Source organism: Equus quagga, chromosome 8 (genome assembly GCF_021613505.1).
Source record: "Equus quagga isolate Etosha38 chromosome 8, UCLA_HA_Equagga_1.0, whole genome shotgun sequence".
Classification (NCBI taxonomy): domain Eukaryota; kingdom Metazoa; phylum Chordata; class Mammalia; order Perissodactyla; family Equidae; genus Equus; species Equus quagga.
The window spans coordinates 28826613-28841519 of record NC_060274.1 but is presented as its reverse complement, the minus strand read 5'-3'; the positions used below and the strand labels follow the sequence as shown (position 1 = coordinate 28841519).

At 41.3% G+C, this 14907-nt stretch overlaps 1 protein-coding gene across 8 annotated transcripts in view; it reads left to right on the top strand.

Moving 5' to 3' along the window:
- The window catches only part of PHTF2 (putative homeodomain transcription factor 2), a 118892-nt gene that overhangs the window by 68806 nt on the left and 35179 nt on the right, over positions 1–14907 (top strand). For 3 of the 8 annotated variants that reach the window (XM_046669569.1, XM_046669574.1, XM_046669571.1), the window contains 5 exons: positions 1265–1321; positions 1655–1666; positions 6685–6754; positions 7337–7495; positions 13870–14035. In XM_046669569.1, coding sequence (XP_046525525.1) covers positions 1265–1321; positions 1655–1666; positions 6685–6754; positions 7337–7495; positions 13870–14035 — 464 coding nt within the window. Of the gene's footprint in view, positions 1–1264; positions 1322–1575; positions 1667–6684; positions 6755–7336; positions 7496–13869; positions 14036–14907 lie in introns of all 8 variants that reach the window. The other 5 variants (XM_046669575.1, XM_046669570.1, XM_046669573.1 and 2 more) reach the window with 3 other exon arrangements.

Here is a 14907-nt window from a genome sequence, read left to right as displayed (position 1 = left end):
GAGAGATCGTAGCGACCCAGCCAACGAGAGACCTTAGCAGCCCAGCCCATCAGAGACGTAGCAGCCAAGCAAATGAGAAACCTTAGTAGTGCAGCCAATGAGAGACCTTTGCACTCTGGACTCCAGTCTCTCCAGTGGACTCTTCTTTTATTATATCCTCTCCTTGCTCTCCCTTTTTCTCCATAAAAGCGAGACCCTCCTTTCATTTCTCTAGATTTGCCTATCGTCGCCATAGCCTGCACATCCCAAATTGCAAGTCCTCTGTCTATTCCCAAGTGAACTCGTTTTTGCAGGTTAATTAATTAATTAATTACCTTAAAAATGATATGTAGATAAAAGACTTTTGGATAGGCTGATGTTAATCAGAAGATACTTTTCCCTGAATTTCCTGTAATATCTGCCTCTAGTCTCGAAATTGTATTATCTGGAGTAATTTTAATTTCTCAGGATTTTAGTTTTCAATTAGTGCTAATAATGAAAATCCTCAGTTGAAATTGTAGGCTATTGGCCGTTTCAGTGTCCTGTTGGATACAGGGAATTAAGTGGGAACTGGAGACAACAGGAAGTGACAGCAAAGAACTTGGGGGAGAACAGGAAGGATGGTTTGCTTTTCTGCCGGGTGACCATACGGCTCCGAGAGCTTTCCAGCATCGAGAGAAGTGGGCGTGGAGGCCACAAGGAATTCTGTCTCTTGATGCTTCCCCTTTGTCTTCAGTCACTTTCATGACTTTAGTTTTCAATTTAAGCCTTAATCCAATGGTAATGGTGGTCTACACATTTATGAATTTTTAATTCTGTAGAATATTCGTGGTTTTTTTCTTTAAAAATAACTCCATAAAGGATTTATCACTTAGGAGTTTTTTCTTGAATATACCAGAGCTGCAGCAATTGTGTTTATTTAAAATAAGGATTCCTTAGGCCACTGGTTTTCAAACTTTAGTAGTGTATCAGAATCGTCTAGAAGGATTTTTAAAACACAGATTGTTAGATGCCACCCCCACATTTCTGATTCAGTAACTCTGGGGCGAGGCCAGAGAGTTTGCATTTCTAACAAGAGCCCAGGTGATGCTAAAACTGCTGGTGCTGAAGCCACACTTCGAGAACCACCGCAGTGCAGCATTATCACAGGAGTCTGAGAAGGAGCCGAATCCAATCTGTGCTGAGTGAACTCTGAGTTGCTTGTAATGTGAGCAGAGTTATTCCTATTGGACGGGTACCAACAATGGTCATTTAATGAAGTATTGTCTTTTATGTATTTTTATAGATTGGAGCATATGATCAACAAATATGGGAAAAATCTGTTGAACAAAGAGAAATCAAGGTAACAAGTGTATTTCATTTTGTATATTCTGAAACAGTAATTCTGTAAATTGGTTATTAACTACATTTTACTTAATATCTTTCCATATACTTTTAAGGTATAAGTTAATATTACTTTATCTAAACTTCTAAATAAAGGGGTAAACTCTTTTATGATGGTGATTTGTCTTTACCTCTGATGATTTTTTTTGTTTTTGCTTTTTAGCATCTTTCTGTTCTTTTAAAATTTAATTTCTAATGGTTATTTTTTGTCAGCTCTTTTCCCCTTTCACTTGTCGCCTTATACTTCTAGTTTGCTTTTCCTCCCTTTTGATGCTGTCATTGCTCTGTACAGTTTCTTAAACTGGTAAGTGTCTCAGGATTTTCCCGCTTAAGTGGTCCCGTGCCTGCCCTGCCTAATGGGGATCCACTTTCTGGTGCCACTAACGGAATGACATGGGCGCAAACAGAGTCGCTGAAAAGTTGGTCATTTTTAAAAACAATTTAGGAAGTAAAGCATTAATTAAAATGTTTCTGTAGTGGGTAGTTTGTTCTTGAACATGTGATCCCCTGTGCTGATAAGACATTCTCATAGGCTTCCTTGATAGCATGAAGACTATTTTTTAACTAAATTTGTTCTGTCTCAGCAACCACTCCCTTTTGGTAATAAGATTTCTATTTTTCATTTGCATAGATAATACTAATCAGTGTGTTTCTGCACGAGCTAAATTTAATCTGGGCCCAGAGAATGTTACTTTAGTTGCTTGACATTTTCTGTTTTATTAGATGGAAAACCAATGTCTAGTTACTTAAAAATGTGTCAAAAAATCCTCAGTGTTTAGACAGTCATCTGTAATAAAGAGCAAGATTCTTTGCCACTTGTCATTTTGATCTTTAAACTATTTTTGTGAAGAATTAACATAGTTAACAAAGTTGCAGTAAGCACGTACTATGTGTTAGATTTAGGATTAAATCATGGAGACGAAAAGATGAAATGGATTATAATTTTGTAGATGAGGTACATAATTACGGATGAGATAAACTCAGTTGAGAGAGAGCTGTGTCGGTCTCCCTTGGGGAACACAGAGGGACGCTGCCCTGGGGAGGTTAGGAAAGACTTCAGGGAGGAAGCGACTCATGAGCTGAGTCTGAGAGACACTGGGAGAATGAGGAAAACATTCCTGGCAGAATGAAGAGCGTCTGAAATATACAGGAAGGAAGGCAGGTGGCTGACTCAGGAGTCCTCTAGGAGCTTGGCTGGTCGTAGGTTGGATGGAGGAAGGAGATTAGGGTGGTTAGGAGTTAAACTGGAAAGGAAAGTGGAAGTCAGATCGTGACGGGCCTTGGCTGCCTTCCCCAGGAGTCTGGACATAATTTGGAAACCAGTGGGGGTGACACTGAAGGGTTTTAAGCAGAAAAAGTTACCTGATTGAATTTCTGTTTTAACGAGTCGTTCACACAGCACTAAGTGAGACGGGTGATGCTAGAAGAGGAGCAGATGTGGGATTCTGATCTAGAGACACCCAGGCGGTCCTTGGCAGAGAGATTTGGGAGTCCTCAGTGTGTAGAGTGTGTATATAGACACGTATACATGTGTGTGATCTAGATTATGTGTTATACACATTGTGGAGGTGTAGCTGTGGGAGTGAGAGGATTCACACTGAACGATGAGAGAAGGCTGAGAGCAGAACACTGGGCAACATCAACATTTAATGGATAGGTCAAGGAAGAGATGAAAATGTGGGAGGAAAGAGAAGAGAGCCGTTAGACCGTGGTCTGGCGAGAGTGTCATGAAGGGTTGGAATAGTCAAGCGAATAGAGAGCAGCAGAGAGGTCTAGTAAGACGCCTTAAGATCTTTCATTCTCTTTGACAGTCTTAAACTTGTCGGACAGGGCATAGTAAGTACCCCAAGACGCTGTGTTACCAGTTGGCACATTTGGATGGTTTTTGAAATTTAAAAACCGCAAAAAAAAAAATATGAATAATTTTTTAGTTTTAAGCCACTCATCACAAATTAACTACATTACTTATGTAATTTCCTCAATTTAAAAAAAAAAATGTTTTTTGATGAGGAAGGTTGTCACTGAGCTAAGATCTCTGTGGAGCTTCCTCTAGTTTGCATGTGGGACGCCCCCACAGCGTGGCTTGATGAGCGGTGGGTAGGTCCGCACCCAGGATCTGAACCCGTGAACCCTGGGCCACCAAAGTAGAGTGTGTGAACCCAGCCACTACGCCACCAGGCCGGCCCCACATAATTTCCTCATTTTTCAAAGAACTTTTTAATACCTGAATGGAGGTTAGAGTAAGGAAGGAGGGTTATATTATGTTCTTTGGTGAGCTGACAGGATGAACTCACGGAAGGCTAAGACCCATAACTTGTTTCTGAATTGTGTCTGTCTTTGTAATTGTAAATAGAGAATTAAAAACAGTATTAAAACTACTTTTGTTATTTTGAATTAAAAGAGTCAGTTTGTTGACAAGCTTAAAAGCACGTTCCATTTTTTCTGAATATTTTAGTGGAGGGAAATTATTTATAGTATAAAATAATTTTGTGTCTATTCTAAGGAGAGTAGAGAAGTGCATAATGTGCCGTATTAATGTTAATATTTGATTTAAAAAACCGAAACCACTGTACCTCTTATTTAGAGAACACCGGACCAAATATATTGTGTGCAATCAGTTCTCTCATTATCTGTCAGAGCAGTGAGCAGCAACCAAAGAAAGCCATGAAACTGTATTTCTTGGAAGTGTTTACTTTTTAAAGACCATATTGCTAAAGCATAAAGTCCTTTGTAAGTTGCAAATTATTTTTTCTTAAGCATTTTAGAAATTATAACTGGAAACTCATTTTCTGATCACCTTGACCCAAATTTAAAAGTTAAAGGGTAGTTTCCCCATTTTACCCTACTAGAGATTTAAAGCTTCAACAAAAAGAACTATGATATTTAAAAAGTCATGATAGAGGAAAAGCGGGATGGGGGAAACTAAAAGGATTTTCAGAAAGTGAAGCTGATGGTTGCGACCCTTGATGGAGTCTCAGTGTTCTGGTAGTTCTGTGCCACGCACGTCTGGATCCTTGAACAGAAATGCCTTCCGAATTTAAACAGCCCTTTCAAGCTTTTCGGCTCAACGTTGTCTATTTAGAGACTTAAAAAAAATTCAAAACTTCATACCATTTGTATCCTTCCACTTTAGGAATGTACTTTAGGAGTTGAAATGTATATTCAGTAAAGAATATATTATTTGGATTCTTGGAAATTAATTGTATTCATAGTACTTGATTGCTTCCACTTTCTAGTGAAATCAGTAGTTTTTAAAATCTTTTTTTAGAAACTAACTTATTTTCCATTTTTTGTTCACTTAAGCTTTTTGAAGGTCCGTGATTATAATTAGCACTGAAAGCTGTGCTTTCTGTGTGAATGTGGGTTACTGTAAGCCAAATTTACAGTTTTCCAACTTAAAATACCTAATTAAAATCAGATTTTATGAATGCTTACGGCTTGATGCTAAATATCTCTTATTTTTGTGAATGAAATCATTAATGTTAGATTTATCAGTGAAATTTTTCTTTTTCTTAAACCCTCTGAATATTCTAACAGGCTACGTTAAAGGGAAAGTTTTATCAAAACTGGCAGTTATTCTGTGACTCTATAATGGAGCTTGAAACAAATGTTTTAATGAAATATAAAACAGAAAGTGAACCATATATAAAAAGGGTCATGGAGAATGAGCATGTTGAAAAACAACATAATTGCATAAATCAGGATGATTTACCGTCCGCCTTATAAAGCCTTTAAGTCCTTAAGACGATCTTGGTAAAAATGTTAGGATGCCCTCTGAATGAGCACACACTGACCGTCGCTCTGAGGGGAACACAGAGACTCGGGTCCCTGCGAGCCCCTAGTCTTGGCACTTTTGTCAGCCGCTCCGTGCGAACCCTTGTGTTACTATATTGCAGCTACGGCTGAAAAGGTCAGTTTAATTTCTGTTGGCCCCAGCAGAGGTGGGTGTTCCTGAAGAAGCCCAGCTGCTCTCGCACACCGAGAGAAACTCTGAACAGCCGGACCGGCTGCATCCTCAACCCTCACCCTTTCTTTCTCTTTTGTTTTTGTATCTCTGGGCGGTTTGCAGCTTCAGATGGACATTCTCTTTGAAGGGTTCAAAGTTTAATTGCAATTTGATTTCAGGGTACATTTTGAGTTTAAACATCTCAGTTAATTGTGAGCTCAAATGCTCTCCTCTTCATTTTAGATGCAAACAGTGCTTGATCGAACTTTTACTTTAAGGGGTCGTTGTTACTTGGAATAGGACCAAATGAAGGATTTACTGCACAGTTACTCGGTTAATTGAATGAATAATAAACAAATCATCTAAACACTGTCATCTCTCAGGACTTGGCTCCCGAAGAGTTTAGCCTGAGCTCTTCCAATCCTTTACATCCTAGTCTTAAGTTACAAAGTGTACTTTATTTTTCCATAGTTTTTTTCAGTGATTTTGATCGCCACCCCAGCTCCCACTCTGTACACTGACGGCAGAAACTTAGTCTTAGTGTCAGTAATTCCAGGTGTGAACTAACTCCATTCTCGATTCCTGCTTTCCCCTCCCTCCCCCTGGGCATGGCGTCTGATTCCTGAGGTGGCTAGGTGGCACTGGGGTCTGGTTAGTGGTTGGCGTGTGAGCATAGTGGTAGCCCTGAGGTGTGCATCGTCCTCTCTGGATCTCAGCTGATACCCCGTTCCGTGCTGGCCTCTGCTGAGCAGTCTGCATCCCTGTCTGCCCTCAGCTCTGTGCCCATGCTTCCTGCAGCCACACCCCAGCATCATGCCTGAGTGCCCCTCAAGGCACTGCTCCTCCAGCAGCCTCCACTCTCCTGTGCCGGTCTGGCCGCGCAGTCTCCTGGGCCGTCTTAGATGCTACGTTCAAACTGACTGGTAGCGATAGTCTTTGCTTTACAAGTTAGTGAACAAGCCTCTGCATGTTACACACATCCCTAAATTTGTCCTTTTGGAGAGGAATAAAATTTACTACAATACTACAGTTATGTTCCGTTTGTAGCAAATACATAATGTGTTGCATCTTTGTCCAGTATATTACTTAAAATTTTTTTTTAGTTGAAATCTTTAGAAGTTGATTCTTCTCTGCTATTCTGGATTAAAATATATACATAGAGAATTTCAATACTTCTCTTTTTTATTGAGATATAATTGACATATTAGTTTCAGATATACAACATTATGATTCAGTATTTGTGTACATTGAGAAATGATCACCACTCTAAGTCCAGTTAACGTCTGTCCCCATACATTGTGACAAATGTTTTTTTCTTGCGATGAGGACTTTTAAGATCTGCTCTCTTATCAGTACTACTTTTAATATATTATTAGGGTTTACGGAACAAACCGAAGAAAACAGCACATGTGAAACCAGACCTCATAGATGTTGATCTCGTAAGAGGTGAGTTTTGAGTAAATAAATGCTTAATGCAATTAGAAATTGATCTCGAGGAAACAGAATTCAAAATGGGTTATAGATATATATTTTTGTAGAAATGAAAGCAGTGTGATTAGAAATGAAGGCAGTAACACTATGAACAAGAAAAGAGAACGGAAGCGTTTAGATGCCATTGACTAGTCTTTTCTTCCACTAATGATAATTCGAAGAAGTGATAACTATTGAAGAAGAGCAGCCTGTGTTTGCACAGCAAACCATAAGGCTCGATTACAAAAGTTAAAGTGGTAGTTTTTAATTACCAACTGGAACTGACATTTGAACATTGTCTTATATTGATAAAATATGTGGGAAAAATTCTACCGTAATTTCAGTTAAAAATAGTTTTTTTCCGAAGTCCCTGAGTTATTATGATAGCATGAAGAATGTTTTGAAAGTGTCCCCTACCAAAAATTGGACCTTTCTTGCTCATAGCATAGTACAAAATAAATTTATACGTGTTTTGTTGTTCTTCAAATGTTGACATTTTTTCCCAAGGAAATTAAAGAATAATGAATATCCTCTGTCATTCTCTTTTACTTTTTTCAGGGTCTGCATTTGCTAAGGCAAAACCTGAAAGTCCTTGGACTTCTCTGACCAGAAAGGGCATCGTCCGAGTTGTGTTTTTTCCCTTTTTCTTCCGGTGGTGGTTACAAGTAACGTCAAAAGTCATCTTTTTCTGGCTTCTTGTCCTTTATCTTCTTCAAGGTATAATTAAGTGATAGAAACGCATTTTGCTTTTAACTTGCAAGATATTATATTTTTAGGGTTCTAAGGCTTTTTTAAAATGTATGCTAAGTACTATTGAGGATCAAAATATATATTTGTTGTGATGTTTCATTTATAAATAAGACACATAAAGACACAACTAGTTTGGTATTAAAAACGTTTGAGAAAACAAAACAGTTATTTTCCAATATAGTTTTATGAAAATTAGAATCTGTGGATGCTAAAGAAAAATACAAATTGAGAGGATTTTTAATTGGAAAGTCCCTTCAAAATGCGCCCCCTACACATGCATACCACGCCAGCATTTTTCTGATAGCACGTCCACAAGTTCATGTTTCCTGCCTAAGCCACAGTTGATTTTTTCTCCAGTGATCTGAGACTGTCCTCGTTCTGTTTTGAAATCCTATCCACGGTGCCCTGTTCTAAGTGCTCTTCACAGAGTCTGGTTTAATTCTGACAACAGCCCGGTGGAGTATGGGGACTGTTGTCCTGCCCAGCTTACAGACTCAGCCCTGAAGGGCTTGACGGCTCACTCACAAGTCGCCAGGCGCGGGAGAGCCCCGTTCTGCTCTGAGCAGGCTGCTGCAGAGCCATGTGCTGGGCGACTGTGGCTGCCCTTGCAGCCGCGTTCTGACAGCAGTGCACGTGCGCGTGTTTGACACTCGACATTGCCGGGCTCTGGGGGGAGGTGCTCCCTCTGCATCCTGCTAACAGAGCAACATTCCAATTCTCTAGTTCGTTTGGTCCCCTGTCCGTGTTTTTAGTGTCTTACTTTTTTAGAAACAGGATTATAATCCTGAATGATTATTTAAATATGTTACATTAAACTCTAAGTAAAAGATAATATCTTTTAAGTAATATATACTAAAAACTACAGACTTTTATTTCGGTAAAGTGGTTTCTTTTAGGCTAGGGCACATTTTATAAAAGGCTGTGAACTGTGAAGATTTTGTGATTGTTGTTAATAGAGAATGTGTGTGTGTTTCTGATTAAAGAAATGATATATGTTCATTGCAGAAAATTTGGAAAATAGAGGAAAAAACTAAGAAAAAAAAACTACCCACAATGTTGCCCTTTCACTTTACTTTGTAACATTTTTATATAGTTGAGATTATTCTATGTAAATAATTGTATTCTTTTTTTTGTCTTGTGTTATAACAAGTATCAGAGTCTTTATAAATATAATTTTAAACTGTTGGAAATTGTTCTAGCCTACAGCAATGTTGGGCATTTAAGCTTTTTGCTGTCTTTTGCTGTTATAATTACTGCTGAGGTGAACATACTTGTTTGTGAAGTTTTTCTGACATATTGAGTTATTTTCTTTTAAGTTCCTAGAATGCCTGAAATTAAGTGTAATAACGTTTCCAGGGATTTTCATATGCAGTTTATAACTGCTGTCAAGAAGTTGAGCTTTATTGTTGTTTTTAAGTAATGCCATTATGTGATAGTTCTTCTGCATGTATTTTTTTTATTAACTGTTTTCTAGGTATAGTTATCCTAGTTGTTATTGAGTTATTTTCTTGTGTTTGCTTTGCCCCTAAAAGGATATAAGAGGGCTGACTCTAAGTATGGTTATCTTCTAATGCTTTCTAGTTTACCTAAAGGAGAAAGCTTTATTCTCAAGTGGTCTGAAATTGCAACTGCTTATTAGAGTAATAATTAATCAGTACCATTGATTGTAACCACTGTGCACTGTGGTTTTTTAATGTTGTTGCTTTCCAGTATTTGAAGGCAAAGTTTCCAGCGTAACTAGAAGTTCACTTACTGTGTCTAAAACTCACTCACTGGCTGCCTCAGTTAAATAGGGAGCACAGGTTAGCTCAGGAGTGGAAAAGAGAGATTTCCTGGTTCAGAACCAAAGTTTAACATTGCAGGTGTTCATAGGTGAAGAGCACAGAACGTTCTCCTGATAAAGCATAGTGAAAGAAGTGACTTAACCTGCTCCAAGTCACACAGACAGGCATGGTCTGACCCTGATGGCCCTGGGCAGTCTGCTGGTGCCTTCAGACGCCCTGTGCCTCCGTCTCCTCGCGTGCAGAGGATGGGCAGTGCCCCGGGTCACGTCCTCACTCTGTTCCACCTCGTCTCCCAAAAGGCAGAAAGACTCACGTGCGCTCATGTTTGGTTTTACATAACTCCATACAGGTTTACACTTCAATTACATGCCTGTCAGTATGTCAGCTGTGTATTCCCAGCTGCATCCCCGCTCCGTGCTTGTGTTGTTTCTCACCCAGATTTCTGCCGAGAGCCCTTCGTCTTCTACTTTCTGTCCATTTTCAAATCACAAATCCAACCCAGCCACTCAAGGTCTAAATCTCTCCTGAGTTATCTTTGCCTTTAGGATAAAAACCAAGTTTTCAGTCGGGGCCTTGTTGACTCTCTCCCCAGCTTTAACCAGACTGAGTTGGCTCTGTGCTGTCTCATAGACATTCGTGTTTTTTTGCCCGTGCCTTTGCACGCACGGTCTCTGCCTGGGTGGCCTCCTCCCTTTTGTCTGCCTGGTCCCCTCCCCTTGTTGTCTCAGTTAGGTGAGGCGTCAGACGTCGCGCTCGTTGAGAATCCTCTCAAGCTCCCGCCGTGGTTCCCCATCTTCCCACGCGTGTCACAGCCCCACCGGAGGTGTTCCGTTAGTCTGCTTGGGCTGCCGCAGCGAAACCCCGCAGGCTCGGGGCTTAAACAGCAGCACTTGACTTTTCCCCGCTCTGGAGGCTGGAAGTCCGAGAGCAAGTGCCGGCAGGGCTGGTGTCTGGTGAGGTTTCTCTTCCTGGCTTGTAGGTGGCCGCCTTCCCGCTGTGTTCTCACGTGGCCCTTCCCCTGTGTGTGAGCCAAGAGAGATCTCTGGTGTCTCTTCTTCTTTTCATAAGACACGTGCTGTTAGATAAGGGCCAGCCACTCCCTCATTCAGCCTTTATTACATCCTCAGAGGGCCTGTCTGTAAATGGAGCCACGTTGACTGTTAGGCTTTGCTGTGTGGACCTGGGGGCACAGTGCAGTCCATTACAGGTGTTTGAATTGTTTCTATATGTCCCCCTTTTCCTCTAAACTGAGGAGGGCAGGGAGCAGAGACCATGCCTTATTTGTCTTTCTACTCCCAAGGCCTAACACCTGCCACTAAATCTTAAAGATGGACAGACCTGGGCCCAGCCCTGTGGCCGAGTGGTTAAGTTTGCGCACATTCTGCTTCGGCGCCCCAGGGCTTTGCCCGTTTGGATCCTGAGCGTGAACAGGGCACCGCTCATCAGGCCACGTTGAGGCAGTATCCCACATAGCACAACCAGAGGCACTCAGAACTAGAATATACGACTACATACTTGGGGGCTTTGGGGAGAAGAAGAAGAAGAAGAAGAAGAAGAAGAAAACAAGACATGCACCAAAGTTCTAAGGGAAAAAAAAGAAAGAAAGGTGGGCAGACCTAGAAGTTCACCTTTACTACTTTATATTTCTGATGCTTATCCCTAGAGTTCTGCTTGGCCAGCACACGAAGTCCTGCCTGGGAACTGCTTGTGCCCGATGAAGAACGTTTTATCTTAGTTGATCTCTTAGAGAAATCTCTAGAAGTACCGTCTAGCAGAAATCTCCAACAGTTCTGTCGAGTTTACAGGACTTCGTTAAATGATCAAGAAGTAGAACTTAGCATTATGTAAGAGAAGTGAACGTTTCCTCCTTGTATCGTCTAACCAGTTGCTCGAGGGGGAACATGGGACGAGACGATAGCAGAACCGTGGACACCAGAACCACGGCCTCAGGAGCTGGGGCGTGGAATGGGCACGGCCGCTGTGAGAGACCAGCCGGGAGAAAGAAGGGAAAGCGAGAGGAATCAAGTGGCTCCCCCCTTTTGCTGATGCTTTCCATCAGCAGAATTTTCACAGAATATAACAACTTCCTGTTAAGATAGAAAACAGTTCGTAGCTTCCCAACCCCAGCATTACAGAGAATGGCGGTCATAGGGCTGAAAGAGAACAGATAAATGCCAGTGAGAGGTTATATTAAATCCAAAATTCTTGAAGGTGTTCTTCTGTGTGCCTGACGCTTTGAACCTCTTACGTAGCATTTGCATCCCCCTCCTTTTTGAGGGTAGCTAAGTTAATGATAGCAAGTAAAAGCCCCATTTGCCAGTGTTAGGTGCATGTTTGCTGGATGTGAGGCACTTTTCAAAGTGTTCTCGCATGTGTTGCCTCCCTGAAAACCTACAGTCCCTGTACACTGGGTTATGGTTCAGAGGAGTACACCAGGGCTCAGAAAGTTAAGGAACTTGATAACGATCACATTGGCGCTCATATGAAAAACAACAGAAATTCTGTACTTTTCAAAATTCCAGACTCTGTAATAAAACCACTGGAGAATTGAAGTTAAGCTCCAGGGTAATTCCTAAAGATGATTGGCATTTGCAAAAATTGGTGTTTTTTTGAGACCTTTATTTTATCAGGAGAATATGACGCTGAAATTTGTTTTTGTGATACTTAAACATCTTAGGAGGTAAAGTGGTGTTTCAAGCTTCAGTCTTGGTACGGTGGGCCAGGATTCTTTCAGTTGCAGGTGGCGGAAACCAAATGCAAACTAGCTTTTGCAAAAAGTGGGTTTTCTTTTTTTGTTTTTACTGCTTACTATAAAAGTTTTCAAAAAAACAGGAAACTAGATCTATTAGTGCAATAATCAGGGTGACCATATGCTCCAGTTGGCTGGGGACTGTCGCGCTGTCCAGGTTTCCTTGTGTTGTCCAGGTGCTTGTATTCACTCTCCCTTCACTCTTGAGAGTCCTGGTTTAGATGGTCAGTTACACAGTCACCCCAAGCGCCAGTATGCCCATCTCGTAGATTAAATAATTCGCAATGTTTGGGGATATTTACTTAATCTGTTTTGTTAAAGGAAATTACATGCATCATGACATTTTACCCCTGAATGCATCAATGTGCGTCTCTTCAACCTATGCGCATTACACAGCCCTGTTACGATTATCACACCTAACAAAAGGAACAGAGATCTCCTGACGTTCCAGTTCTCCAGTTGTTCCGACACAGAACGTGGTCCTCCTGGGCCCTGGGTTCAAGCGTCGCTGGGCCTGGGGGCTCAGACGGTGTCCTTACTTTGATGCTGTTGCCTCACTCTCCTTTTTCTGGGCTCATTCTTAGGGAGGCTCTTTCTGCATGGTGGCTGAGGTGGCCCCTGGCAATTTCATATTTCTATAGTCTTTAGTTTTTATGAACTAGGAGAAAGGCTACCTTCAAGCACCTGTATTAGTCCTTGAAAAAGATTCTGATGACCTTGTGGAGCTCATATACCCATCTTTTGTTAATTCCTGTGCCAAGAATTAAGACTGGCAAGCCTGCATTACGTGTCCATCCCTGACGTGGGAGAAATAAGACCATTTGATTGACAGAAAAGGAGGCCGATCTGCAAAAGATAAAGAGGGTTTATGTCTAGAAAGTCTGAAGGATGCTGAGCAGGCAAAAACAAGAGTTCTTCTTCATGTGGTTTAGCATTGATGGGTGTTGAGTGGTTTCCCTAAAGATACGCCCGAGGAGGTTTTTGTTCTTCATTCTGAGGAGATCGACCTCTGTTGAAAAGAAGCCCTTTATAGCCTTTGGTTGTTAGTGCCGTCGAGTCAGATTCCGACTCCCAGCATCCCGGTGTGCAGCAGACAGTGTACACCTGCCTAGTCTTTCTGTGCCATCCTCTCACCTTCTGGTGCTGCATCAGACCTGCTCCACTGCTGTTCATAGAGTTTTGGAAGGGGTTGGCCAGGTGCTTCCTCCTAGTCTGTCTTAGTCTGGCAGCTCCACTGACACCTGTGCACCATGGTGACCGTGCTGGTATTTGACATACTGGTGGCAGAGCTTTCAGCATCACAGCCCCACATGCAGCTGCCACATATGACAACCAGCAGACAGGTGGTGTGGTTTCCTGACCAGGAAACGAACCCAGGCCGTGGTGGTGAGAGGCGAATCTTAACCGCTAGACCACTACCCTGGCTCTTCATAGCCTTATTACACACTTATTATAGACTTCCCTGTTTGTATGACACAGACTAAGTGCCCCTCAGGTTAATGCCCTTCTTCCGATTGTGATCTTTCCAGGAATGCCCTCGGATTTGTACGTGTCTAGTTTTCTTTGCAGTGTTAAGGTCTGCACTTTAGAGACTATGTTGGGTGTTATCTTGTTCCAAGAGTTTATTACTGAATAGCCCAGTTAGCTGGCAGCAAACAGTAAAATAGTCTGAAAGAGCTTGTCTAGGGTAACGTTTTAAACTCCTTTAAATTTAGAAAAATAATCTGGCAAGAAGCAACGTTAGAAAAGTTTTTGAAGAAGTGACTGTCAGGTCTATAATTAAACGTCTTTTCTTTCCCTTTTTGTAGTTGCCGCAATAGTGTTATTCTGTTCCGCTTCTAGCCCGCATAGCATCCCTCTGACGGAAGTGATCGGGCCCGTATGGCTCATGCTGCTCCTGGGAACTGTGCACTGCCAGATTGTCTCCACAAGAACCCCCAAACCCCCTCTGAGTACAGGGGGTAAAAGAAGGAGGTACTCGCTGTTTAAAGGGGATATCTTCATAGATTTCTGTAATTTGAATCCGTGATTGTTCTTGACTAGAATAAAAGGTTATCTTGTAAAGTTGCTCTTTCAAATAAAGCAGTGAGCCTCAGAAACCAAGAGCTACCAAGTGGTTTCATTTCTGTATTTGCTTCCAGGCCATTTTCAGACCACATGTCTGTATTTGTCTTTGTTTTCTTTCTTAAAGCTCGGTTCTCAGGTACCTAATATCAATGTAGAGAATATCGGTTAGCTGGAGTTGCTGATAACTCCTGCTGTTTACAAAATCTTGTACTTATGAGATGCTTTGGCAAAACCAAGAGCCAAGAAGAAATTTCAGCTAAATTCTATTTATTAAACGCTGTCTGAAGCTGTTTAATATTGCCCGTTGATTAAGTAAGCCTGGCCAGTCTCACTGGCCACTCAGCACATTGAAGTTCTGCTTTTAGCATCTTTTGGAGCAGTTCCTCTTTTGAATATCGTTCGTAAGAGATCGTGTCATTTGCAGTTTGGGGAATGGTGAAATTTAAGCCCTTTTTGTTTTGAAAAGATAATACCTACATTAAACAAATAGCGTTGCTGGTCAGTTAGATTCTAAGTCTCTCTGATCTAAATTTTCTTGTTTCTTTGTCTGCAGATAAGTGGCATTCACATAGGGAAGAAATGCTTTTGTAAATGCCTGTGCAGTGCGATCCTTACAGCCTAGTGCCCACTGCCTGTCAGTGTGAGCAAGGAACAGCACTTTAATGTTTACAGAAATGGGCTGGAATGCGTACCTTGATATTTGGATTAACTTTCATCCAGTAAATCTGAATTTCATTATGTATTAAAGTTCCTGTGTTTATGTTTACCAAAATCTTGAA